Here is a 27749-nt window from a genome sequence, read left to right on the forward strand (position 1 = left end):
ATTATAGCCTGTCGAAAATACAAGCTAACAAATTGCCCCCCAAAAAATGTCTTTTTTCGTTGGTATCTTCAAATAGAAGAAGAAAGAGTACATTTTTTTGAACTTCACTAAGTGTATCTCTTTGGTCGAAACCAACCAAATCATTAGTACTAATTTTTTTAAAGGTAGTCAAAAACGACCTTTTAGCGATGTCATCACACCCCACTTAGTAGGCCACGTTCCAATTTGCGGGAACCAACCCTTTGCTCCACTTCTAATAACCGTCATGATATCTGTTGAAAATTTTTAGTTAAAAAGGTGCACGCCTTTCCTTCTTCCTCTCGGTTGTCCTCAATTTTCTTTCGTGTTTCTAAAAAAATGGAAAGACTGGGTAATGACGAACTCGTCGTCATTGTGCAAAAAGTGGCAGAGTATGGTAGTCATCATCTTTCAAGTTTCCTGCAAACTTCAAAAGTCCATGCGAGAATTTGTACGCTCCCAGATGTGCTTAGGGCTTTGCCCCCAGAACATATGGATTGGTGTTAACCTGTATTTTCAAAAGGCTATAATAAATGTGGTCAATGAAGTTTGACCCAGATTTTGAAGAGAATGAATTGAGCTCGATTCTCAAGTTTGATTGTTGAAGTGAATTCCAGAAGATGTGCTGATCGAAAGGATTGTTCGACAGAGCGAATATGTCGAAGGAACATTGGCGTTGAAAGGAGGAGCTGAATAGTGGTTTCTCGTCGAAGGGGCGTTATTTGATATTCAAATATGTCTATCGCAGTTTTTAGCAGTTACGTCTCGAATATGTAAAAGGCAGTTACTTAGTATAAGTAGCATTTTCCTCTATGGAAAACGGGTCACAATTCGCATACACACAAAACTTACACACTCAAACTATCTGCGCTTCAGGAGAAACGAGTAAATAAGTTTCAAATGTATGAATCTGTGCACCACTTTACTTTCATTTTAATGCAATTCTAGTTCGTCTTTTAGTCTTTTAGACTCCTTTTTTTTTTTTAATCTTTACTTTTAAGCCTTAGCATCATTCCCTTGAAGATAATCTCGACAGGTCTTACCCTGTGTCCGGATTTTGACGGTTATATTCATTGTTCGCTAGAACAGTCACCATTTTTAAGAAAACAATAAAGATAAAAGGTCTTGAGATTTGCTGGTTGATCTCGCTCACCCTTGTTTTAAATCAGTTCATTAGTTTACCAAAATCCAAGGTAAACAAATTTGCACGCCCGGTGGGATGGTTTGTGCTTTTGTTCAAATTTCAGTGATTTTTGTTGTGTCTGTTCTTGAGGAGTAGAAAGAAACTTCCAGAAATGGTACGTTCTACACGCAGTAATGATCCACCATCAAGCCCAACATGGGCATCTATGGAGAATACATCATTAAATGTAAGTTCACAACAAAGTCCACAAACGACGCCGTCTCATGGTGCAAACGTTGATGAAACGGTGGGGGCAACAATTCCCGCTCATATATCATCAACCGTCCCTGTTACAACTTTGACAGTTGCAGCGGTTATACAATCTAACGCGAATTTTGGTAATCTGTTAGTTCAAAATCTATGGTCCTTTGATACGTCAAATCTTAGGAACCAACCATATGGAATGCATCCATCCTTTATGATGGGCCTCCATAATAATCCATCTAAAGTTTAAGAGAATTTGAATACGGTTCACCCTCAGTTCTATTATCCTGGGCCAAATGTTCCTAGTTCAAATCCTCAACAAACACTGACCAATGCTTCCTTGACTGCTTTAAGACACCAAATGGAGGATTGTAACCATGAAATGGTCAATATGTTGACCCAACAAATTGGGACATGGTTTAACCCTTTAATTAGGGACACCCATAATAGTTATTTGGCACTTTCAGACCAAATGAGGCGAATTGCTGACTTCTTTGGCTCTCCTCCAAGGCCAAAATGTGCAAATACCTCAAGTTCAAAATCTTAGGCCTGTTGAAGTACCTGTAAATAGGCCTAATGATGGAAATCTTGTCAGTCCAGTACCCCAACCTGTGGTAGAACCACCAGTGCCAGGGGTGCAGGAAAGACTTCCAATCTTGGTTCAAAGGAACCAAGATCCTGATCAAATAGTTAGGCAAGCCCAACAAATTAATTTAGAGGGTCAAAATAATATTGCCAACGTAGTCGAAACCCTTTTGACTCTAAACGGTTTCAATTTGGGTTTGCATAGACCTAATTTTGTGTCACCTTTGTCTGAATATGTGGCAATGGAGGAATTAGCCAGGGGATGGAAAATTCCTAAATTCACCAAATTTGGTGGAGAGACTAATGAATCCATTGTTGAACATATTGCTCGTTACTTGACAAAGGCAGGTGACATAACAAATAATGAGAACTTGAGGATGAAATATTTTCCAAGTTCATTGACAAAAGAATGCCTTTACGGTATACAACGTTGCCTCCAGGGTCTATCGTTACTTGGAGTCAATTGGAAAAGGCTTTCCATGAACAATTCTACGTGGGACAATCTAAGATTAGTCTAAAAGAATTGGCAAGTATTCGACGTAAAACAACATAATCTATCAATGATTACTTGAATAGGTTCAAACTTCTCAAGGCCATGAGTTTTACCCAAGTGCCTGAACATGAATTAGTCGAGATGGCCGCTGGTGGTCTAGACTATTCTATTCGAAAGAAATTAGATACGCAATATCTAGGAGAAATGGCACAACTAGCAGATAGAGTCCGACAAGTCGAAAGACTTAAAGTTGAAAAAGCAAGGGCTAGCAAGTATGGTGATAAAAAAGATTTCGACATTGATTGGAGTCCTGTCGAAGAAAGAAAAGTTAATATCGCTGAACTGCAACCATGACCTCCATTCATATGTAAAATGTTGAGATCTTTGAATGGAAAGAATCTTGAAGAACCTAAAAATGACCGATTTGTGTCCAAAACTTACACATTTGATGTTACCAAATGTGATGAGATTTTTGATCTTTTGGTCAATGAAGGCATAATGATAGTGCCTAATGGTTTGAAATTACCTCCTCTTGAGCAAAGGAAGAAAAGAGGCTATTGTAAATTCCATGGTAATTTTGGACATAACACATCTCGTTGTGTGGTTTTTAGGGATTCAGTGCAAAAAGCACTAGATGAAGGCAAGCTGAAGTTTGGAGACAAACCAAAGCAGCCAATGCAGGTTGATGTTGATCCTTTGAAGAAAGCAGATTCCATGTACCTGGAGGAAATATCTGAGATCGATCTTATAGTGGCTACTGATGGCCCAAAGGTTGTCGTCGAAATGGGTACTGAAGGCCATAAATATAATGATACCGTGATTAATGAAGATCAGTACAAAGAAAAAATACAAGTGGTATTTCCTAAAGCTGAAGAAGATCTTATTGATTTTCTCAACATATGCAAAATTTATGGTTCCCCAGTTATGCTGTGTCCCAGATGTAGTACGGTTTTTGATAAGAAAGCTGCAAAGAATGTTGAAGGCTTTCGACCTCAATCGAAGCGGAAATGAAAATGGGCTGACAAAAGAAATAAATTCAGTTTTGAAAAAGCAAACATTCCTATCAAGAGCACATCCCCAACTGTAAACCAGAAGAAGGGACCAATGAAAACCTTTTCTCCTCCCTTCAAATCCCCAAATAACCAATGGGTATTTTCCGGTGGTAAAAAGCCTAATGACAAGTCTCCACCTACAAAGTGGGTCAAGAAAGGCACTGGAAAATCTCCATTTGAGCAGTGGGTATTTTTTGGTGGAAGGAGAACTACTGGAAATGGCAATCGAAATGAAATGCCTGATCAGAAAAGAGAAGAAACATATGGTTTGAAGAGGTTCATCCATAACGTCAACTACAAAGGGAGAAAGCCCATGACAAAAACTCAATAGCGTAGATTCCAACGTCAGAAAAAGGTTGATGCCAAAGATGTTACAAATGCTAACAAGAATGCTGACAAAGGAAAGAACCAAGAACAAGCTATCTTCGATACATTTAGAAAGCCTACCACTGAGAGGATCTTTCCTCCCCGTTCGGTTGTGAAGAAAGGTCTTTCTGTCGAAGATGAAGAATTAACTTCTAACTTCACTGATTCTGAAGCTAGCCTCAATATAGTTCTTGTCGTATCAATGCTTTCGATCAAATATGACGTTATATCAGAGGTTACATAAGATGAGGAAGATTTCATTAAAGAAATGGCCGCTTACCAACCAAAGTGCTATTATGTGATGGATAACGGTTGTGTCGAAGGCCAGCAGGCTATGTTCAAAAGACCTGATCATCATATGAAACATCATCTCAAACCATTGTTCATCCAGGCGAAGATTAATAATGTTGGAATAAACATGGTGCTTGTAGATGGAGGTGCAGCAGTAAATTTATTGCCACATTTTCTTTTGGAAAAGATTAGCTTATCAGAATCTGATTTGAAGCCATATAATGTAGTTCTTTGTAACTATGAAGGGAAATCCGGAAGTTCCTTTGGTGCTATTGAAGTTGACCTTTGGTAGGAACTGTGAAAAGGGTAACTTTGTTCTTAGTAGTTGAGTCAAAGGCTAACTATAATCTATTAATTGGCAGAGAATGGATACATGGCGTTGGAGCTGTTCCTTAAACAATGCATCAAAGACTCTCTCTCTCTGGAAGGAAAATGGTGTGCTAGAAAATATTGAAGCAGACCAAAGTTACTTTGTGGCTGAAGATGCAAATATCACAAAGAAAACCTTCGACAAACAATTGGAAAGAATTAGGCCATGCCCTATTTCTGCAATTGGTTATGAGAACCATGGCAATTTCCTTTGGTCAATGACATTGCATCCAAAAGATGGTTTCATCTGGAAGAAGAAATGCGTTGAAGATAACGTAATGACGACTAGAGCCTCTATGTATCCAAGGACCCCAGCATGGGGCATCCTGAAATTGGAGTCTCACCATCTGGGTGGGAAGATGTCAGCGTTGATGATGACTGAAACCAATGTTTGGGACAAGATTACGGCCTATGTAGCCGAAAATAGTGAAAAAGCGGCCTTAGAATCCGAAATCGAACAAGAAAAATCAATCAAAGATGCTAATGATGATTTTCAATTTAGTTCGATTGAAAATCATTGAGAAAGACCAACTTACATTAGCACCAAGATTGCCAAAGACTTCAAAGTTCAAATCATTGAACTGTTGAAGAAATACAAAGAAATACAAAGACTATTTTGCTTGAGACTACAATGAGATGCCAGGTTTGAGTCAAAATGTGGTAGAACTTAAGTTACCAATTCGACCTGACAAAAAGCCAGTGAAACAGAGTCCAAGAAGATTTGTGCCACAAATCCAGTCGAATATCAAAGAAGAAATCGAGAGATTTCTGAAATGCGGCTTCATCAGAACTGCAAGGTATGTCGATTGGTTAGCTAATATTTTTCCTATTGTTAATAAAAATGGGACTCTTAGAGTCTGCATAGATTTTAGGGATTTAAATTTAGCTACTCCAAAAGATGAATACCCTATGCAAGTGGTAGAAATGCTTGTTGATTCAACGACAGGTTATGAATATTTAAGCATGCTAGATGGTTATTCTAGGTATAATCAAATATACATTGATGAAGAAGACGTATCTAGGATTGCTTTTAGATGTCCAGGGGATTTAGGTTGTTATGAATGGATAGTAATGCCTTTTGGTCTAAAAAATGTTGGTGCTTGTTCTCAAAGAGCAATGAATTCTATGTTTCATGATTTTATAGGAAAATATATGCAAATTTCATAGATGACATTGTTGTCAAATCTTCTGCTGAGAAAGATCGTTTAGATCACCTTCAAATATCATTCAAAAGGATGAGAAAATATGGATTGAAAATGAATCCACTGAAATGTGCCTTTGGTGTACGTGCAGGTGACTTCTTAGGTTTTGTTGTGCACAAAAAAGGCATTGAAAATAATCAAACCAAAATAAAGGCAATTTTGGAGACAAAATCGCCTTCGACAAAGAAAGAGCTTCAATCTTTGTTGGGAAAAATCAACTTTCTTAGAAGATTTATTTCAAATCTAAGTGGCAGAATTTAAGTTTTCTCGCCATTACTTAGACTGAAGAAAGAAGATGTTTTCAGATGGGAACCAACACACCAAAAAGCATTCGATGACATCAAGGCTTACTTGATGAACCCTCCTATTTTGTTACCTCCTCTTAGGGATAAAGTAATGAAATTGTATATAGCTTCTTCAGATAATACTATAGAAAGTATGCTAGCACAGGAGGATGAAAATGGCGTAGAAAGAGCTATTTATTATCTTAGTAGGGTTCTGAATGATACTGAAACAAGGTATCATCCAAGTGAAAAATTGTGCCTTTGTTTGTACTTTACATATATTAAACTTATGCAATATATACAGCCTATTGATGTCTACGTGTATTCCCACTTTGATATAATCAAGCATATGCTGTCGAAGCCAATACTACATAGCAGAGTTGGTAAATGGGCTTTGGCACTTACAGAATATTCATTGACCTATCAGTCTTTAAAGTCTGTGAAAGGTCAAATTATTGCTGATTTCATTGTTGATCATTCCGTAGTTGAAGAATCATTAAATTTTATGGATGTTCAACCTTGGAGGCTCTATTTCGATGGTTCCAGCCATAAAAATGGCACTAGAGTTGGAATTCTAATCATCTCACCTGAGAATATTCCAACCGGGCTTAAGTTTCGACTTGATAAGCTTTGCTCTAATAATGAGGCTGAATACGAAGCCTTGATAGAAGGACTAGGGGGAAAAGATGTCAAAATTAGAGGTGATTCTAAATTAATCATAAAGAAATTAACAACAGAATACAAGTGTGTTAAAGAAAATTTGATTATTTACTTTGCCACTGCTACTGCTTTATTGAAACGTTTCGATCGGGAAAACATTCAACATGTGCCTAGGATTGAAAATCAAGAAGCAAATGACTTACCACAAATTGCTTCAAGATACAGAATCACTGAGATAAAGTTCGAAGAACTTATCAAAATAAGGTAAAAACTTGCCTCAAAGGAATCTGATTCAGATAAATTATCACCGCCAAAACTTGGGGGGGCAAGGGAATCAAAATCAAATGGTGAAATTTTTGAAATTTTTGCCATTGACAATTTAAATTGGAAATATTCAAAGAAATATAGACCATTATCCCAAGAAACGAGAATAATTTCGAATTAATTCGAAAAGAAAATAAAAATATGGCATTAAGAAATTAAAGCCAGCTAATGGGCAATTTACAAGAGTGTCGAATGTTTACATTTTTTAGTGTGAAGTCTTCAAACATTCATTCGTTAAGTGTGCTAGAAAAAGTAAAGCAAGCCCTAAAATTAATCATAAAAGACTGGCCTGAAGTTGAACATTCTACGAAAGGAATGGAGTTCAACGTCGAAACGACACAGGATGCAGACTTCAGATTGAGAATATTCATGATCCTTCCCGAGGTCAGGCCAATAGTAGCCAAGCATCCTCCCATCTCCTTTGCATGTGTTTTTCGATTGGCAAAGAGATATAACAACCAAGCCATCGGGCATTGGTAACGTTTCCCAATAATGACGGGCACAAGCAACAGCCCAGTAAAGGGTTCCCCAGCCAGTTATGCGATCTTGAAGCACTTCGAGTGTCTGGGTTTCAAAAAATTTGGTAAAGGTGGAAACCGCTAGTTCGATTTCTTCGCCTCCTTCAGAAGAGGCATCCAATATCATCAGGAAATAGGCCGCAGTCTTAGACCCAACAGCAGATGCAAGTTTCAAAACGCGTTTGGCTTCTGCTACATCAGGTTAAGTGCCCGAACGATGCAGAAATCCTCGTTAAGTGCCCGAACGATGCAGAAATCCTCGTGCCCACTTTCAATCATCATATAGAGAAAATTGAATTGGGAGATAGGTATTTCATCATCGTGAATTACATTTACATGTTCTGAAGGCAAAGACCTGAGAACGGCAGGGAACCTACAAATTCTTAAGTGGGTTTTTGAAGTCCGCATGAAATTGAAGAGAGGTTAAGTGCCATGTTCCGCGGCTTTCTTTGCAATAAGGATGATGGTGTCTTCAGTAAGGTGATCCATGATTTAGGAAACACAAAAAATGGGTTTTAGAAGAAGGTGATTTATGGGTAAAAAGTTAAGAAGTTCAAAAATAGTTTGGTGAAGAAGTGGAACTGGTTTATATAACCCTAGAAAATGAGAATAGTGGTAAATAACCGTCCAAATCATGCAAATCAATGAAGGCCATGTGGCCACTAATTTTAATCCAACTCCTTGGAGAAGGTTGAAAGGTTTAAGTCTTTTATTGTGAAGAAGAAAAAGATTGTTCAGTTCCGAAGTATTCGTGGTGGATTGGAACTAATTAATAACATTTTATTTTCCTAAGAAATTCTCAGGGATTTTGATTCACATCAAATTGGAAAGGGAATAAAATAAACAATTTAGAAGTTCAGGGACAGAGTAAGAATACTTGGTGTGACATCCCAGACTACTTTTTAGGATTGCCGACTGACCCCACAAACCAACACGAGTCTTTTCAGCGTGTTTTGTCCTCACTCACACGCTTACCGGGAAACTTCCTGGTAGGTCACCCATCCCAAAATTGCTCCAAGTCAAGCATGCTTAACTGTGGAGTTCTTATGGATTGAGCTACCGAAAAGAAGATTCATCTTGTTGATATAGGTAGTACCAAACAATTCTTATAAGCCTTCCTTCAACCATGCAGTCCCATACATGCACGGCATCAGGATCCCTCTCATTCCGATGTGATTCTGTTCTGCCTAGAAGCTGCCAGGAGCCGGACCACTCCCCGCCCTCTTCAACCTCGGGCTTTACATGCCCACCAAGCAGAGGCGTTACACTTGGGAATTACAGAAGTATTAGATCTCAAATTCATCCTTTAAGATGTTGAGATATGCTTTCGAGCAAGAGAATTTGCTGCCGAAACAGCCGGATTCCATAGTTAATCTAGCAATTTCGGCATTCTTTTTTTGGAGTTCATTAGCTTTCTCGATGGAAAGGTTTGTTTCCTTTCTGAGTTCGTCATCATAATTCAACAACCTTTGTTTTTCCTACATTTTTCTTGCAAAGAAGTAAAAGCGGAATCCAATTCAGAGAGCAGGTTGTCTAGATTCACTTCTTTACTACCATTAGAAAAATGATTTTGCCACCACACAAAAAATGACTGAGTACATTTGCACGAAAGTTCAAAGTGGAAAGGTTCAAAGTTTGGGAAATTTTTGTTGAACTTTGACAGAGTGGTTCACCATTGAGCTCCGGTTCTTAGTTTCCTCATATCTTGTTCAGAATGATAGAATGGACAGGGATGAACCTGAACCAAACCAAACTGCCTAGCTACAAGATTAGGCTGATAACCATACACCTCGAAGGAATCTGTCGAAGCATTGGGAGTAGTTCTGCTATAAAGCAACCTAGGAGTCAAGTAAGCTTTCCAGATGGCGTTTGTCTCGTCTTCGAATCAAGCATCTTTTGCAGGGAATTCTCTGATGTACTAAGGTGGCCCACATGTTCTTGTCATGAAAGGAGCAAAGGAAGGCATGAACACATCGCATTTCAGAAAGACGTTGAAGGCCTCGAAAAACAAATCTTGGCTAGGCTTATTCTCTTTGTATCAAAGTATAGCAAGCCCGACTCCTTCAAAATGTATGTCTTTACATGTTTCCTCAGAATCTTTTGGAAGGAAAGCGCCTAGTTCAGGTCCAAAGGTGGCAAAAAGGCACATTCGAAATAGCCAAATTGGACCAGGGATCATCAGTCTATCAACTTGCTCTCGTATGTCAGTTACTCCTTGGTTGTGACTTTCATACAAACAGCCTAGGAGAAGCTTGCTTAGGCAGATTTACTTCCCCTCATGTAGTTGGTACTATAATGTTTCGCTACTTGAATATATCTTATGCAGAAGACATACATAGACAACCATTAAGTTAGAAAGGCTATATGTTCTTCATCAGAAACATCCTCGACTTTGGTGTTGTGATGGTCTGTGATATAGTTATCAAAGGCAGCCCTTTTGAAGTCGAAGGTTATGTTTGACTTGCAAATATCTGGATCGAAGATGTCACCGGTTGGCTTAAGACCAGTTATAGCTACGACATCTAATAATGTAGGAGTGAACATCCCACATTTTAAGTGAAGACTATTGGTCGAGATGTCCCAAAAGTGCAAAGCAGCTAAAAACATATCTTGGTAGCACCTGGGACCCGGTGTCGACAGCTGGATAAGATTGAAAATTCCAAGTTCTTTTCATAAATTCCCTTTCTTTTTCTCAAGCTTGTTAAGCCAGGCAAGATATGGCTCATTGTTCTCAAATCTGGGAGCCGCCTTAAAAACCTTAGTACCTAAAAACTTAAGGTCATAGGGAGCGTCTCGATTTTGAATGAAAATCAAGGAAAGATTTGCTGAACTTCCTCGCTCTCGGTTTTCTTAATTGGGCCTAGGTATGCGTGTTTTGAGTCAGAGTGAGTTATCAATACCTGGGATTTCCATATTTGAATGTTTTCTTTAGTTTGGGCTGGTTCTTCTAAAAACCATGCATTTCCAAATTACGCTGGCACCGGGAAATTGAGCAATCCTCGTTCTGACGTTGTTCGAGGCGATAAATCTTCAGTAGTGTTCGCCATGATGTCAAAAGGTTATCAGGAGGTGTCGCTTGTTGAGATAAGAAGTGATTTGGGTTTGAAATGCAATATGTTCCTTCACAGTAAAGGAGAAAGAAGGCTAAATTGCGAGTATGACTGGGATAATGAAGAGCAAGTAAAAAGAAATGGATTCCTTTTTTATAGGCCTTGATCTTTAACAGGTGTCAACGACGTTGGCAGTTAGTAAAATAAAGGAAAAATTACAATTCCAAGATGTGGAACGTGGTTCGCTAAGTGAAGAGTGATGACATCACTAAAATGATGGTTTTAACTACCTTTCGACCAAAGAAATACACTCAGTGAAGTTCAAAAAATGTACTCTTTCTTCTTCTATCTGAAGATATCAACGAAAAAGATATTTTTTTAGGGGGCAATTTGTTAGCCTGTATTTTCAAAAGGCTATAATAAATGTGGTCAATGAAGTTTGACCCAAATTTCGAAGATAATGAATTGAGCTCGATTCTCAAGTTCGATTGTCGAAGTGAAGTTCAGAAGATGTGTTGATCGAGAGGATGGTTCGATGGAGGAAAGAAGATGTCCAAGGAAGATTGGCGTCGGAAGGAGGAGCTGAGTTGTGGTTTTTTGTCGAAGGGGCGTTATTTGAAATTCAAATACGTCTATAGCATTTTTTAGAAGTTACGTCTCGAACGTGTTTGTAGGCAGTTACTTAGTATAAGTAGCATTTTCCTCTATGGAAAACAGGTCACAATTCACATATATACAAAACTTACACACTCAAACTATCTGCGCTTCAGGAGAAACGAGTAAACAAGTTACAAATGTATGAATCTGTGCACCACTTTACTTTCATTTTAATGCAATTCTAGTTCGTCTTTTAGTCTTTTAGACTCCTTTTTTCTTTTTAATCTTTACTTTTAAGCCTTAGCATCGTTCCCTTGAAGATAATCTCGACAGGTCTTACCCTGTGTCTGGATTTCGACGGTTATATTCATAGTTCTCTAGAACATTCACCATTTTTAAGAAAACAATTAAGCATAAAAAAGCTTGAGATTTGCTGGTTGATGTCGCTCGCCCTTGTTTTAAATCAGTTCAGTAGTTTACCAAAATCTAGGGTAAACAATTGGTTGGGTTATGATGATCTTACTTCTCGTCAAATTTCCTTCCTTAACGCCATGATTAAGAACGGTAATCCAGACTATTGCGTTCTCCGTGGACTTAACTTGCTTCATGAAATTGACTCCGATGTGGAAATTGTCCGGCATATCTTAAACATCGCCTCTGATTCTAAGGCTAAAGTAGTGGAATATTTCCTGATGTTGCTAGATGCCTCCACAGAGGGAAACGAAGGTATTGACAAAGAGATTTCTACCTTCACTAAGTTCTTTCGAGCCTAGAAACTTAGCGAACTTCGCCTTCGCATGTTCGGCTGGGGGACTCCTATTGGGCTCGTTTCTGCCCTATTGGGTGGAATAGACCGATGCCTAATGGTTTAACTCTGAGAACTCTGTGTCAGTCAAAAGACACATGTGTTGGAGACGGAAGATTGCCTGGCTATTATTGGCCTTCTCCTGGACAAGATTATGACTATTCTCAAACTGACATCTGCATCCTCTGTCGTTTCGACAGTGAGCTCCATGATTTCCGAAGCACTTTCTGTTTTGGCTCACTTTTTTATGGCCTTAGTTAAATTAGGGGTTTTTCTTTTCTAGTATTCGTCGAATGTTACATAATGTTTTTTGCATTTAAGCTGTAGCATTCAACTATTTTGTAACCTGCCCCTTAGTGGCTTTAATCACTTAATGCCATCTTTTTATTTTCTTTCGAATTAGTCCAAAGTTATTTTAACTTCTTGTAGTAATGGTTTATATTTCTTCAAATATTTCCCATTTATGCGTATGATTCGATTGTCGTCATTCAACTCTTCGATTTCATATGCATTATTCGAAAGACTCTTAGGATTTTCCATGGTCCTTCCCAACCAGGTGCCCATTTACCTAGGGCTTTGTTTCTTTTATCCATAGGCAAAATAAATTTCCAAACCAAGTCATTTATATCAAAAGTTTTTGATTTGACCTTTTTGTTATAAAACTTGGTTATTCTCTCTTTTTGCCTCATAAGGATGTCTAATGCTTTTAACCTTTCTTCATCTAAATCAACCAGTTCGTCTAAAACCATATTCCAATTATGGTCAACAGGAATTTCATGTTGTCTTTGAACTCTGGTCGATTGAACACAAATTTCTGCAGGTAACACAACATCATTTCCAAATGTAAGCCTAAAAGGAGTAGTTTTAGTTGACTCTTCGGGGGAAGTTCTATAAGCCCATAGAGCTTGATCAAGGATATTGTGCCAACCTTTTGGACTTTCGTTTGTATTCTTTTTAATCAAAGATATAAGGTTTTTGTTGGCTGCTTCGACTTGACCATTTGCTTAAGCATAATATGGTGTCGAAGTTAACAATTTGAAACCTGTTTGGTTAGCAAATCGTACCATTTTTTGGCCTGTAAAAACTGATCCTTTGATCAGTGGTGATTGTTTATGGAATTCCAAATCTATGCAAAATATGATTTTGAATTAAACTAATGACCATATTTTGAGTAACTTTTCTTAATGGGATGGCTTCTACCCATTTGGTGAAATAGTCTATTCCAACCAATATTTATTTGTGCCTTGCTGACAAACCTGGCTTAATTTCACCAATTACGTCCAGAGCCCGTCCTCTAAATGGCCAAGGCTTTACAATCGAATGTAATTCACTTGCAGGCACATGTTGGATTCCTGCATGTAGTTGTCATTTTTGACAACTTTTTGCAAACACTATGAAATCTTTTAACATAGTTAGCCAGTACATACCTTGTCGAAATAGAAGCCATTTCATCTTGTGACCTGCTTGATGAGATCCACATGCACCAATATGAGTATTAGAAATTGGTAAATATGCTTTAGTTTCACTGAGGCATTTTAGTAAAACCCCTTCTAGAGATTTTTTAAACAACTCATTCTCAATAATCACGTAGCTTAATGCTCTATATTTAGTCTTTCTACTAGTGTTTCCTGCAGGATTTTGCAGGTATTCGACAATTGGTGTTCGCCAATCATTGTTTGATAAGTTGTCAATGGCAAAAATTTCAGCAAAATTTTCAAAAATTTCACCATTTGAGCCATTTGATTCTCTTTCCCCCCGAAGTTTTGGCAGTGATAATTTATCTGAATCAGATTCCTTTGAGGCAACTTTTTCCCTTATTTTGATAAGTTCTTCAAACTTTATCTCAGTGATTCTGTATCCTGAAGCAATTTATGCTAAGTCATTTGCTTCTTGATTTTCAATCCCAGGCACATGTTGAATGTTTGCCCGATCAAAACGTTTCAATAAAGCAGTAGCAGTGGCAAAGTAAATAATCAAATTTTCTTTAACACATTTATATTCTTTCGTTAATTGTTTTATGACTAATTCAGAATCACCTCTAATTTCGACATATTTTGCCCCCAGTTCGTGGAAAATCTCAAGTTCTGCTATTAAGGCTTCGTATTCAGCCTCATTATTAGAGCAAAGCTTATCAAATCGAAACTTAAGTTTGGCTGGAATATTTTCAGGCAAAATGACTAGAATTCCAACTCCAATGCCACTTTTTATAGTTGGAAACATCGAAATAGAGCTTCCAAGGTTGAACATCCACAAAATTTAATGATTCCTCAACTAGGAATGATCAACAATGAAATCAGCAATGATTTGACCTTTCACAGATTTTAAAGATTGATAGGTCAATGAATATTCTGTAAGTGCCAAAGCCCATTCACCAACTCTGCTGTGTAATATTGGCTTCGACAACATATGCTTAATTATGTCAAACTGGGAATAAAGATAAACATCGACAAGCTTTATATATTGCTTAAGTTTAATACATGAAAAATACAAACAAAGGCACAATTTTTCACTTGGATGATACCTTGTTTCAACATCATTTAAAACCCTACTAAGATAATAAATAGCCACTTATACACCATTTTCATCTTCTTGTTCTAGCATACTTCCGATAGTATTATCTGAAGCAGCTATATACAATTTCATTACTTTATCCCTAAGAGGAGGTAACAAAATAGGAGGGTTCATCAAGTAAGCCTTGATGTCATCGAAAGTTTTTTGATGTTCTGGTTCCCATTTGAAAACATCTTCTTTCTTCAGTCAATGCAGTGGTGAGAAAACTTCAGTTCAACCACTTAGATTCGAAATAAATCTTCTGAGAAAGTTGATTTTACCCAACAAAGATTGAAGCTCTTTCGATGTCGAAGGCGGTTTTGCCTTTGTTTTGTTTTGATTAATTTCAATGCCTTTTTTGTGCACAACAAAACCTAAGAAATCACCTACACATTTCGATGGATTCATTTTCAATCCATATTTTCTCATTCTTTCGAATGATGTTTGAAGGTGATCTAAATGATCCTCTCAGCAGATGATTTAACAACAATGTCATCTATGTAAATTTGCATAAATTTCCCTATAAAATCATGAAACATAGAATTCATTGCTCTTTGATAACAAGCACCAGCATTTTTTTAGACCAAAAGGCATTACTATCCATTCATAGCAACCTAAAGCCCCTGGACATCTAAAAGCAGTTTTAGATACGTCTTCTTCAGCAATGTATATTTGATTATACCCAGAATAACCATCTAGCATGCTTAAATATTCATAACCCGCTGCGGAATCAACAAGCATCTCTGCCACTGGCATATGGTATTCATCTTTTGGAGTAGCTAAATTCAAATCCCTAAAATCTTTACAGACTCTAAGAGTCCCATTTTCCTTAACAACAGGCATAATATTAGCTAACCAATCTACATACCTTGCAGTTCTGATGAAGCCGCATTTCAGTAATCTCTCGATTTCTTCTTTGATCTTCGACTGGATTTGTGGTGCAAACCTTATTGGAGTAAGTTTCACTGGCTTTTTGTCAGGTCGAATTGGTAATTTCAGTTCCACCATGTCTTGACTCAAACCTGGCATCTCATTGTAGTCCCAAGCAAAACAGTTTTTGTATTTCTTCAATATTTCAATAATTCGAACTTTGAAGTCTTTGTCAATCTTGGTGCTAATGTAAGTTGGTCTTTTTATAAAACCATCACCCAAATCAACTTCTTCCAAAGGATCCTAAGCCTTCATTTTCTTAGCTGATCCCATTGGATATTTTTCGAAACCCAAAGGTTCATCATCATAAATACAATCCAACCTTTGGCTTTCAATCGAACTGAATTGGAAATCATCGTTAGCATCTTTGATTGATTTTTATTGTTCAATTCCGGCTTATAAAACCGCTTTTTCACTATTTTCGGCTACATAGGCCGTAATCTTTTCCCAAACATTGGGTCCATTCATCACCAACGCTGACATCGTCCCACCCAGATGGTGAGACTCCAATTTCAGGATGCCCCTAGGCTGGGGTCCTTGGATACATAGAGGCTCTAGTTCTCATTACATTATCTTCAACAAATTCCTTCTTCCAGATGAAACCATCTTTTGGATGCAATTTCATTGACCAAACGAAATTGCCATGGTTCTCAAAACCAATTGCAGAAATAGGGCATGGCCTAATTCTTGCCAATTGTTTATCGAAGGTTTTCTTTGTGATATTTGCAACTTCAGCCACAAAGTAACTTTGATCTGCTTCAATATTTTCTAGCACACCATTTTCCTTCCAGAGAGAGAGTCTTTGATGCATTGTTGAAGGAACAGCTCCAACACCATGTATCCATTTTCTGCCAAGTAGTAGATTGTAGTTAACCTTTGATTCAACTACCAAGAATAAAGTCGTCCTTTTCACAGTTCCTACCACCAGGTCAACTTCAATAGCAACAAAGGAACTTCCAGATTTCCCTTCATAGTTACAAAGAACTACATTATGTGACTTCGAATCAGATTCTGATAAGCCAAAATTTTTTAAGAGAAAGTGTCGCAATAGATTCACTTCTGCACCTCCATCTACCAGAACCTTGTTTATTCCAACATCATTAATTTTAGCTTGGATGAACAAAGGTTTGAGATGATGTTGCATGTGATGATCAGGTCTTTCAAACATAGCCTGTTGGCCTTCAACACAACCATTATTCATCACATAATAACACTTTGGCTGGTGAACAGTCATTTATTCAGTGAAGTCTTCCTCATCTTATGTAACCTCTGATATAACATCATATTCAATCGGAATCACTGATACAACAAGAATTATATTGAGGTTAGCTTCATAATCAGTGAAGTTCGAAGTTAATTCTTCATCTTCGACAGAAAGACCTTTTTTCACAAACGGAAGGGGAGGAAAGATCCTCTCAGTGGCAGGCTTTCTTGGTTCTTGATCCTCTCAGAAACGTATCGAAGATAGCTGGTTCTTGGTTCTTTCCTTTGTCAGCATTATTGTTAACATTTGTAACATCTTTTAAGGCATCAGCCTTTTTCTGACGCTGGAATCCACGCCAATGAGTTTTTGTCATGGGATTTTTCCCTTTGTAGTTGACGTTATGAACGAACCGCTTCGAACCATATGTTTCTTCTCCCTTCTGATCAGGCGTCTCATTTCGATCGCTATTTCCAGTAGTTCTCTTTCCACAAGAAAGTACCCACTGCTCAATTAGAAATTTTCCAGTGACTTTCTTAACCCACTTCATAGGTGGAAACTTGTGATTGGGATTTTTACCACCAGAAAATACCCATTGATTATTTGGGGATTTGGAGGGAGGAGAGAAGGTTTTCATTGGTCCCTTCTTCTGGTTTGCAGTTGGGGATGTGTCCTTGAGAGGAATGTTTGCTTTTTCGAAACTGAATTTAGGCCTTTTGTCAGCCGATTTTCCTTTCCGCTTCGATTGAGGACGAAAACCTTCAACATTCTTCGTAGCTTTCTTATCAAAAGCAGCACTACATCTGGGACACAACATAACTGGGGAAACCAGAAATTTTGCATATGTTAAGAAAATCAATAAGATCTTCTTCAGCTTTGGGAAATACCACTTGTATTTTTTCTTCGTACTGATCTTCAGTAATCATTGTTTCAACACATTTATGGCCTTCAGTAACCATTTCTACGTCAACCTTTGGGCCATTAGCCACTATAGGATCGATCTCAGATATTTCCACCATGTTCATGCCTGCTATTTCCATGTACATGTAATCTACTTTCTTCAAAGGATCAGTATCAACTTGCATTGGCTGGTTTGGTTTGTCTCCAAACATCAACATGCCTTCATCTAATGTTTTTTTGCACTGAATCCCTGAAAACCACACAACGAGATGTGTTATGGCCAAAATTACCATGAAATTTACAATATCCTCTTTTCTGCCTTTGCTCAAGAGGAGGTAATTTCAAACCTTTAGGGTCCATTTGGTGCGCATGATAGAGAGACAGGATATGATATAAGTATGCTATCCTATTCAAATCCGTTGTTTGGTGCACCGATAGGTTATGATAAATTAAACCTATTACTAATCCTATCCTATTCACCCTTTGTAATTCTAATCCTTCCTTTTTGTTGGGTTAGAAACCTGATAGCATAGACTTATCATCAACGCGCATGCTATTTTATTTACCCTCCTTCGATTCCCAATCCAGCCTATTCCTCCATCTCTCGTGTAACCTTCTTATTCTATAGATATACATTTTTGAGCTTTCCTTTCTCTTTTGCTTATTCACTAGTCACTACTGTTTCGATTGATATAATCGTACAATTTTTTTCAATCGTTAATCATCTTAACCTTTTTTAATCAACAAATCCAATTTTTTTCAATCACTTATTCACAGTTTTTGTTTGTCCTTCATTATAGCTTCAATCGATACAAATACTGTTCAGTTCCTTTGCTTTGTTGTTCTATAGAAACAATTTTGTGCTTCCTCTATTTTTGTTGCTTTCCATTTATCCTAATCCATATTACGATTGGAAAAAAAAAGTTCATGTTAATTGAAATACTCAAGATTTGTTCTTCTACCAGATTTGTTCTATTCCTTTTTATTTTATTTTTTTAGTAATGTTCCTTTTTAAATTTGTTTATTGAAAAAAAATCATGATTTTGTATCTTATCATGTCAATAATAAGTGGACACCAAACATGTGATATGATAAAACAATGCTATCATCTTTTATATCATATGTGCACCAAACATGTGATATGATAAATGTATATCCTGTCACTATTATATCATATCCTTATGCTACTTCTTATCATAGCCTGACTCTATCATATCGTGCGCACCAAAAGGGGCTCTTAGGCACTATCATTATGCCTTCATTGACCAAAAGATCAAAACTCTCATCACATTTGGTAATATCAAATGTGTAGGTTTTGGATACAAATCTATCATTTTTAGGTTCTTCAGGATTCTTTCCATTAGAAGGTTTCAACAATTTAGATACAAATGGAGGTCCTGGTTACAGTTCAGCGATATTAACTTCGCTTTCTTCGACAGGACTCCAATCAATGTCGAAATCTTGATTGCTGTCATTAGTATCGACATATGTGACCTTCTCTTTTTACCATACTTTCTAGCCCTTGCTTTTTCAGCTTTAATTCTTTCGACTTGTCAAACTCTATCTGCTAATTGTGCCATATCTCTTAGACAATGTGTATCCAATTTCTTTCGAATAGAATAGTCTAGACCACCAGCAGCCATTTCGACTAATTCATGTTTAGGAACTTGGGTAAAACGTCTAGCTTTGAGAAGTATGAACCTATTCAAATAATCATCAATAGATTCAGTCGTTTTATGTCGAACAGTTGCCAATTCTTTGAGACTGATCTTAGATTGTCCCATGTAGAATTGTTCATGAAAAGCCTTTTCTAATTGACTCCAAGTAAAAATAGACCCTGAAGGCTAAGTTGTATACCCAGTAAAGGCATTCTTTGTCAATGAACTTGTAAAATACTTCATTCTCAAGTTCTAATTATTTGCTATGTCACCTGCCTCTGTCAAGTAACGAGCAATATGTTCAACAATGGATTCATTAGTCTCTCCACCAAATTTGGTGAATTTAGGGATTCATTATTTGCTATGTCACCTGCCTCTGTCAAGATTGGAACTCTTTCCTGCACCCTTGGCACTTGTGGTTCGACCACAGGTTGAGGTACTGGATTGGCAACATTTCCATCATTAGGCCTATTTACAAGTACTTCAACAGGCCTAGGATTTTGAACTTGAGGTATTTGCACATTTTGCCTACGAGGAGCGCCAAAGAAATCACAAATTTGCCCCACATGGTCTAATAGTGCTAAATAACTATTATGGGTATTCCTAATTAAAGGGTTAAACACTGTTCCAATTTGTTGGGTCAACATATTGACCATTTCATGGTTACAATCCTCCATTTGCTGCCTTAAAGCAGCCAAGGAAGCATTGGTCAGTGATTGTTGAGGATTTGAAATAGGAACACTTGGCCCAGGATAATAAAACTGAGGGTGAACCGTATTCAAATTCTTTGAAACATTAGATGGATTATTATGGAGGCCTACCATGAAAGATGCGGGCATTCCATATGGCTGGTTCCTAAGATTTGATGGATCAAAGGACCATGGATTTTGAACTAACGGATTACCAAAATTCGCATTAGATTGTGTAACCGCTACAACCGTCGAAGTTGTAACGGGAATGGTTGATGATATTTGAGCAGGAATTTTTGCCCCCACCGTTTCATCAACATTTGTGCCATAAGATGGCGTAGTTTGTGGACTTTGTTGTGGAATTACATTTAATGATGTATTTTCCATCGATGCCCTTGTTGGGCTTGCTGGTGGATCATTACTACAAGTAGAACGTACCATTTCTGGAAGTTTCTTTCTATTCCTCAAGAACATACAGCAAAAATCACAAATTTGAAAAAAAAACAGAACAAATTTTAAAGAAAATTTAAACAAAAACACAAACTATCCCACATGGCGTGCCAATTTGTTTACCCTGGATTTTGGTAAACTACTGAACTTATTTAAAACAAGGGCGAGCGAGATCAACCAGCAAATCTCAGGACATATCGTGCTTGATTGTTTTCCAGAAAATTGGGATTGTTCTTGTTACTAAGTAGCGAACTATGAATATAACCGTCGAAATCCAGACACAGGGTAAGACCTGTCAAAATTATCTTCAAGGGATCGATGAGAAAGCTTGAAAGCAAAGATTAAAATGAAAAAAGAGTCTAAAAGGTAAACTAGAATTGCATTAAAATGAAAGTAAAGTGGTGCACAGATTCATACATTAGGACTTGTTGCTCGTTTCTCCTTATGCAGGCGGATTGTTTGAGCGTAAGTTTTCAGTATGATTGAATTGTGACCCGTTTTCCATAGAGCAAAATGCTATTTATACTAAGTAACTACCTACAGACACGTTCGAAACGTAACTGCCAATAACTGCGACAGACATATTAGAATTTCAAATAATGCCTCTTCGACGAGAAACCGCTACTCAGCTCCTCCTTTCGATGCCAACCTTCTTTCGACATCTTCTTCACTCTGTCGAACCATCTTATCGATCAACACATCTTCTGGACTTCACTTCGACAGTCGAACTTGAGAATCAAACTCATTTCATTCTCTTTAAAATCTAGGTCAAACATCATTGACCACATTTATTATAGCCTATCGGAAATACAGGCTAACAAATATTTATATCCTTGATCCTTCAAGTGATATCTTGATTTGTTGATTTACATGATTTCTAACTACAAAACACCCAAAACACCTGTGGAGTTGCATGATTTAAGATAAAGTGAATTACAACGGCTCGAATGAAAACAATACAAAAGGTTCTTCAAACCAATGACAAATCCTATAATTGACTTATAATATTCCTTCAAATGCAAAAAATTATGCTAAAAACATAGATAAAAACATCATATGTTATTCCATTATCGCAACCAGACAAACCGGCTTGTGAGGTGATGAATTCCACCACTTATAAAATACTTAGTCATGCCATATCCCTTCCAATGTGGGACTATTAACAATATTTAACATCTAAAATTATTGAATTTCATGATTTGATCAATTAATTACTAAAAGAGATAAAACTATATGCTTTTCAATCAATCCAACCATACATTGTTGTCAATCATAACTTTTCATGCTCTCTTGAGGTAGTTTTGATGAATTTGAAATCTAACATGTATTGTATTTGTATATCTGCTATAACAAAGGGCTCACATGAAATTCAATAATATTAGTACTCTTTTTTTATTATCCCTTTTCTTCCATGACAGGTTACAAAATAATGGAATATTTGTAAAATAAGAATGAATTGGTTTGATTGGTAAGTTTTTTACAATTATCTCTTTACTCGGTGTGCTAAAGGGACAAACATGACACTTTAATGTACTTAAGTGACATTTATCAATGATTCTAATTTTATGAAGGATTTTTTACAACACCTTAAGGTCTAAAATATATATAAAGAATGTCAGAAGAGAACTAGTTTATAAAGTGATCAAACTATATAATATTCCTTATATGCATAAGAGAGAAATTATGGCTAAAGTTTTCAAGTTTGTTAATGTTATGATCATCTTTCTTTCCTTAGTTCTTGTTGCAATGAACGTTGACGGTAATCAATTTTTTAATCCTTTTTAAATTTTCAGTTACTTTCTACATAATATTTTATCTCATTTTAGTAACATATTTTTGTTCTCTTTTTTCATTATAGCGGATGTTATTAATTGTACCCAAGATTCTGATTGTCAGTCAATTGGATGCTTGTCTCATCTTAAACCGAAGTGTACTATGTTAGGATTTTTTTTCAATGCCTTTGTTGGCATATGTGAATGTGATCAAGTGATGTGACCATAAGATTTTTCTAGAAAAGTCTAGGATATCTCATTTTGTTATTGTGTTGCCCCCAATAATTTAAGTTTTTATTTTTTTTATTTTCATAAATCTCGTAGTTGTGGATTATGTACTCTAAGAAGATGGTAATGAAACGAAACAAGGGAGAAAATAAAGTTATTTAGATAGTATTCTAGATTTTATTTTTATATTTTCAAATAGTTGAATCTTAAGAATCAATGAGTACAAAAAAACTAAGATAGGAACAATATCCTCAAGAATTAATGACAAACATTAGATGAATGAGACTTGCCAATTGTTGGATATTTCACAGAGATATTCCTACTATTGAGATTGCTTCCTGAAGCTCAGTGATTATAAAATTGGTAAAGAATGAAAGAAAATGTGAAGATCTATGATGATTTAGGTATTGAGGTCTAGGAGGCTAGGGTTTTCTCTAAATGTGTGTATTGGTTCGAAATAGAATATGTCAAAATTATGATTAGGGCCTTAAATATTGACAAATATTTTAAAATGAATGCATTGCAAAGGGATTTGGATTCTCTCCATTGAAAATTTTCTCAAGTTTTCTCCATTGAACTCTCAACCACTTGAGAAAATTTTCAATGGAGAGAATCCAAATCCCATTGCAAGCTACTTGTGTTTTAATGCGATGCGAGCTTTTGAACTTGATTTTAGAAGTATGTGTCACAATCTGAGTAGGTGCCCTCAAACAGGAAAATTAAGCAGAAAGACTTAATTTCAAATTAACTAGCATGTTTCGCAAGACCCAAGTTTATGGAAGATGTTTTTTCTTATAGTTAATATATTCTGAAGCTCATCTAAAATATCCAAATATTAAACCTTTTCTCGCAAAAGTATGATATGCATAATAAACATCAAGAAACATGTACAAACAAAGCACTGCAACACTTGTGTTTAAAAACCTTGTGTTAATAGCACTCCTCTAATTTAAAATAATTCATCGCTTTCCGATAATTTTATCATATTTTCATAAAGTAATCGGTCAAATATATTTCACACAACCTAAAAATATATATGTTATCCAACTCTAATGTAAATAATTTGTTTAGGGAAATTACCTAACGAATTGGCTTGCGAAGTATATTGGGGAAATGACATAATTACCTAATTTAGGGAAATTATCAAGTTATATTGTTTAGAATTTTGGGTTGTTAATACATGCCTTTCCATCAATCCAAACATACATCATTGTCAAGCATGGAATTTTAATGCTCTCTTGAGTAATTATTTATCAATTTGAAATAAAACATATATAGCATAATATTACAACTATTTAAAATAATTTTACAAGACTGTATATGAAAACATTTTCTTCTTATTTCCAAACCCTAGTCGTCACCTCTCTCTCTCTCTCTCTCTCTCTCTCTCTCTCTCTCTCTCTCTCTCTCTCTCTCTCTCTTAACTTCACTTGGATAGCACCAAGAGAATGTCCAGCTTTTCCTTCATAGTTCGACAGAACTTTGTTGCGAGGCTTAAAATCTGTGTCGAATTTTCCAATCTTCTTCAGTAAAGATTGGGGTATTAAATTGAAAGAAGCACCACCATCTACCAGCACTTTCTGACTCCAATATCATCAACCTTGTCTTGAATGAACAATGGTTTGAGGTGACTCTTCATAGCACTATCAAGTTTTTCAAACATGGCCTTTTGTTTATCAACACAACAAAAATTTGTTACATAGTAACACATGGGTCTGCATTTCTCCATGTCTTCTGGATCGAAGTCATCCTTTGCAAATGACGTTGAAGTCAGGTTCTGAGTCCATGAAATTTGCATCCATTTCACCTTATGTTTTCCCTTTGGGTCAATAATGTTATCATTAGCAACAACTTTCTTGTATCTTTAATAACTTCTCCACTGAGTCCTTGTCATAGGATTTTTGCCTTCGTCATTATTGCTGCAGGCATATTTCTTCGACTTATCAAGAGTCTTGGCATCAACAACGACAACATTTTTGGTGACAGTGGCACTGGTTTTTCCCTCCCGCACATTATTCTTCCCATACTAAAAAATTTTCTGGGTAAAATGAACCCATTTCTGAACAGGTGCCTTAGCATGAGGCACGAAAGTTTTACCTCGACCATCCTAATTAACATATTTAGTGGTTGAAGAATATTGTTGATAAAAGGGATATAACTTATGGTGAAAGAAATTTTTGGTATGTGGTCAGCATACCATTTTCCCGTTTTCTTTGATTTAGGAATGAAACCCTCAAGGACCTTAGTATCCTCTTTGTCGAACACATAACTACATCTGGGGCACAGCATAACCTTCGAATTTTTTAGTCTACAACAGTTAAGGAAGTCAATCAATTTCGCTTCAGTCATAGGATAAGCCACTTTCATCTTCTCAACAAATTGAGATTCTAAAATGACTTCATCAGTGACTTTGGCACCTTCAGTAGCTTCCACCATCTGACATTCAACAACATCAGCATTTGCTTCGACAGACAGCTTTTCGACAACATCAATGATGGCTTCTACCACATTGCAATCTGCAACTTCAGTGTACATTGCATCAACAACTTTTAGAGGATCAACATCCACCAGCAGCTGAGGCTTTGATTTGTCTCCAAATTTCAGTCTGCCTTCATTCAGAGCTCTTTGAACCAAATCCCAGAACCAGACTTTAATGTCATATGCAATTTGGTTTTCATTTTACCAGCTGAGTATGATATGATATCCGAAGTTGATGATTCGGAGGAGTAGTTCGACTCTAAAGACATGGGGGTGTTGGTCTATATGGCTCGATGGTTACCAAGCTAGAGGGGGGGGGGGGGGGGGGGGTGACTAGCGCTTTTGAAAAACTTTTATGAAGATTTGATAAAAACCAGTTTTAATGAAATTGACGATTTGAAAGTTGCTTGAACAATCACAAACAATGAATTAACAAATATCAAATATATGTGGAATAAGATTTTATCTTAGAATTGAGAGATTCACGATACAAATCTTTTGACACAATCAATTATTAACAATCCTTAAACAAGATACAAACCAATATACAATTTCAAACCAAACCTATATGACAATAAACCTAATTACCAATTGAAAACACAAAACACATGAATTTGAGTAATTGAATTGGTATTGCAATTAATTGATCCAAGTGAAATTGTTTTAACTTAAATCAAATGGATTTAGATTAATCTTTTGAGAAAACACTACTTTGATCAGAGCTAGCAATTCACTAATCAATTATTCAAATAATCAAGTGCTATAATGAAAGTAAAGAGAGAGAGGGAGAGAGAGAGAGAGAGAGAGAGAGAGAGAGAGAGTGAGAGAGCACCGAGGTTTATAGTAGTTCACCCTTGTTCGTCCTCGCTAAGGGCTACGTCTACTCTACTTGATGAAGTACGCCTTCACCAATGTCATCCACTATGTATGAAAAGTTGATTACAATGTTTACAAGAGTTCCTTCAAATTAAAGCCCTAATTCTTCAACTCCTATGTAAAACAAAGCTCCCCAAACTTCAAGTACCCCTTGAATTTGGTGCTTCTTGAATCTTCGGATCCTTGAATTACCCGTGCACTCCTTCAATCTCTTCACTCGAGTCTTCAATGCTACTAGCACCCCCGAGGCCTTTGGAGGTGGAATGAGATTATTCACTTCCTTTAAATCCTTGATTAAGCCCAATCAATCTTCTTGAGAGAACCAACTTACAATCCCTACTAGCACCCTAGAGAATCTACACACTCAAAGACAAAGTGATTCTAAGGAAAAGTGTTTAATCTTGAAGAATGTATGAGTAATGAGTTTTTGAGACATAGAGAGAATAGATGCAAATGATTCAATACTTTTGGTGTTATGAGGAGGAGACTATTTATAAGAAGAGGAGACAAGACTAAATTTTCGCACAAAAACAACAGATTGAATCGATTCATTTAATGTTTGAATCGATTCAGACATAAAAAGATTACATCCAGATGAAGGAGAATTTATGAAGATTGATGCAAGTCAAACCATGTTGAAACGATTCAAGTTGCCCAGATGAAAGATTGAATCTATTCAAGGTAAATATGAATCGATTCAGAGAGAGTCAGAGAGTTTGATGATACGACTCATGAAGGAATGATACGATTCAAACTTGAATCGATTCATATTTACAATGAATCGATTCATTCAAGGTCAGAAACTTTTATGAGTCGATTCAACCATAAACTGAGTCGATTCATGCAGACACAAGGCACAAATGAAATAGACACGGGATGTTCACTAGGGTGCTTTAACATAGTCTAATCAAAAATGAAAAAGCTAAACATGATCTAATCTTAAGGCAAATAAAAGATATGAATAAAACAAACATCATCAAAAACTATAGTTAGAGGCTTCAATCTCCCCCTTTTTGATGATGTCAAAACACCATATGTTGATGATTAGCTGCTCCCCCTAAAACTTAGCATACACGACATACATGCATATATATATATATATATATATATATATATATATATATATATATATATATATATATATATATATATCTGTGTGTGTGTGTGTGTTTCCAAAAAAAACTAAAACAAGAGCAAGTATGAATAAGAGCATGTAAGTACTAGCATCAAGCATCAGCAAAAATGTAAGTACTAACATCAAGCATCAACAAATAAGTATCAACAATAACAATCATCAAGAATCAACAATAATTCTCCCCCTTTAACAACGTCAAAAAGGGAGTATGCAAAGAAAATTACTAAGCCTCTGGTTCGATAGGGTTGGTTGTTCCATCAATCTCATCTTGGTCGGGGCAAAGAGACGCAAAGAAGACATCGGATGACACACCAAGATCATTCCACTTTTGAATTGACTCCCGCATTTCTTGAATGGAAGCATCTTGAGATTCTAGTATTTTGTTGAGATCACTGAACTTCACATTCTGAGCATCAAACCTTTTGTTGATTTCCTTGAATTCTAACTCCTGAGCATCAAACTTTTGAGACATGTACTTCTTAAAGTCCTTTATTTCCAACAAGACTTCACTAAGAGTTTCACTTGAGTGATTTTGATTGCCAACAGGAGAGTTATCATTCTCGGGATCATAGTCTAAATCCTCATCATCATCACTAGTTTGTTCGCCCTCTTCCATTTCAACATCATTCTCAATGTTGTAATCCTCTTTTTCCATGTTATGCTTCATTTGCTCAACTAGCTCCGGATCCGTTCCTTCAGCCACAGCGGTAAAATCATAGTACCAAACACCATTATCATCATAGAACCAACTTCCTTTAGAATCCTTAACATAGTGCATTTTTGAACTGCTTTTGCATTTAACCTCACTAGGTATAGTGAGTAAGGTATCAACACTAGTAATACGGTTGGATCTAAGAAGACAACTAATGAATGAAGGGTAA

The 27749-nt window shown here is 36.6% G+C and overlaps 2 protein-coding genes and 1 long non-coding RNA gene across 3 annotated transcripts; 2 read left to right on the forward strand and 1 right to left on the reverse strand.

Annotated features, from left to right (window-relative positions):
• The first annotated feature begins 5197 nt into the window (after positions 1 to 5197).
• LOC146929403 (uncharacterized) lies at positions 5198 to 6975 on the forward strand. The gene is made up of 2 exons (XM_085707310.1): positions 5198 to 5544; positions 6045 to 6975. The coding sequence occupies exons 1-2, from the start codon at positions 5198 to 5200 to the stop codon at positions 6973 to 6975; spliced, it is 1278 nt and encodes a 425-aa protein (XP_085563436.1).
• A 5514-nt stretch (positions 6976 to 12489) lies between these two features.
• Positions 12490 to 14221, reverse strand: LOC146929404 (uncharacterized). Its single transcript, XM_085707311.1, has 4 exons — positions 14038 to 14221; positions 13429 to 13860; positions 13258 to 13353; positions 12490 to 13004 (listed from the first exon to the last, which is right to left on the reverse strand). Exons 1-4 carry the CDS (start codon positions 14219 to 14221, stop codon positions 12490 to 12492), a joined length of 1227 nt encoding a protein of 408 aa, XP_085563437.1.
• Positions 14222 to 21998: 7777 nt separating this feature from the next.
• On the forward strand, positions 21999 to 22457 carry LOC146929405 (uncharacterized). The gene is made up of 2 exons (XR_015006033.1): positions 21999 to 22138; positions 22238 to 22457. It is a non-coding gene; the product is annotated as an uncharacterized LOC146929405 (long non-coding RNA).
• Positions 22458 to 27749: the final 5292 nt, after the last annotated feature.

This window comes from Medicago sativa, chromosome 4 (assembly GCF_051527215.1).
Source record: "Medicago sativa cultivar Bolivia chromosome 4, Bolivia_mono, whole genome shotgun sequence".
NCBI lineage: Eukaryota > Viridiplantae > Streptophyta > Magnoliopsida > Fabales > Fabaceae > Medicago > Medicago sativa.

Coding starts and splice junctions, on each gene's coding strand:
- LOC146929403 (XM_085707310.1), top strand. CDS start 5,198: ATGCCAGGTTTGAGTCAAAATGTGGTAGAACTTAAGTTACCAATTCGA. Junction 5,545..6,044: donor ATGCTAGATGGTTATTCTAG/GTATAATCAAAT, acceptor GCCATTACTTAG/ACTGAAGAAAGAAGATGTTT.
- LOC146929404 (XM_085707311.1), bottom strand. CDS start 14,221: ATGTTTCCAACTATAAAAAGTGGCATTGGAGTTGGAATTCTAGTCATT. Junction 13,861..14,037: donor AAAATATGTCGAAATTAGAG/GTGATTCTGAAT, acceptor AAATTGCTTCAG/GATACAGAATCACTGAGATA. Junction 13,354..13,428: donor ATGGCTTCTATTTCGACAAG/GTATGTACTGGC, acceptor AACTACATGCAG/GAATCCAACATGTGCCTGCA.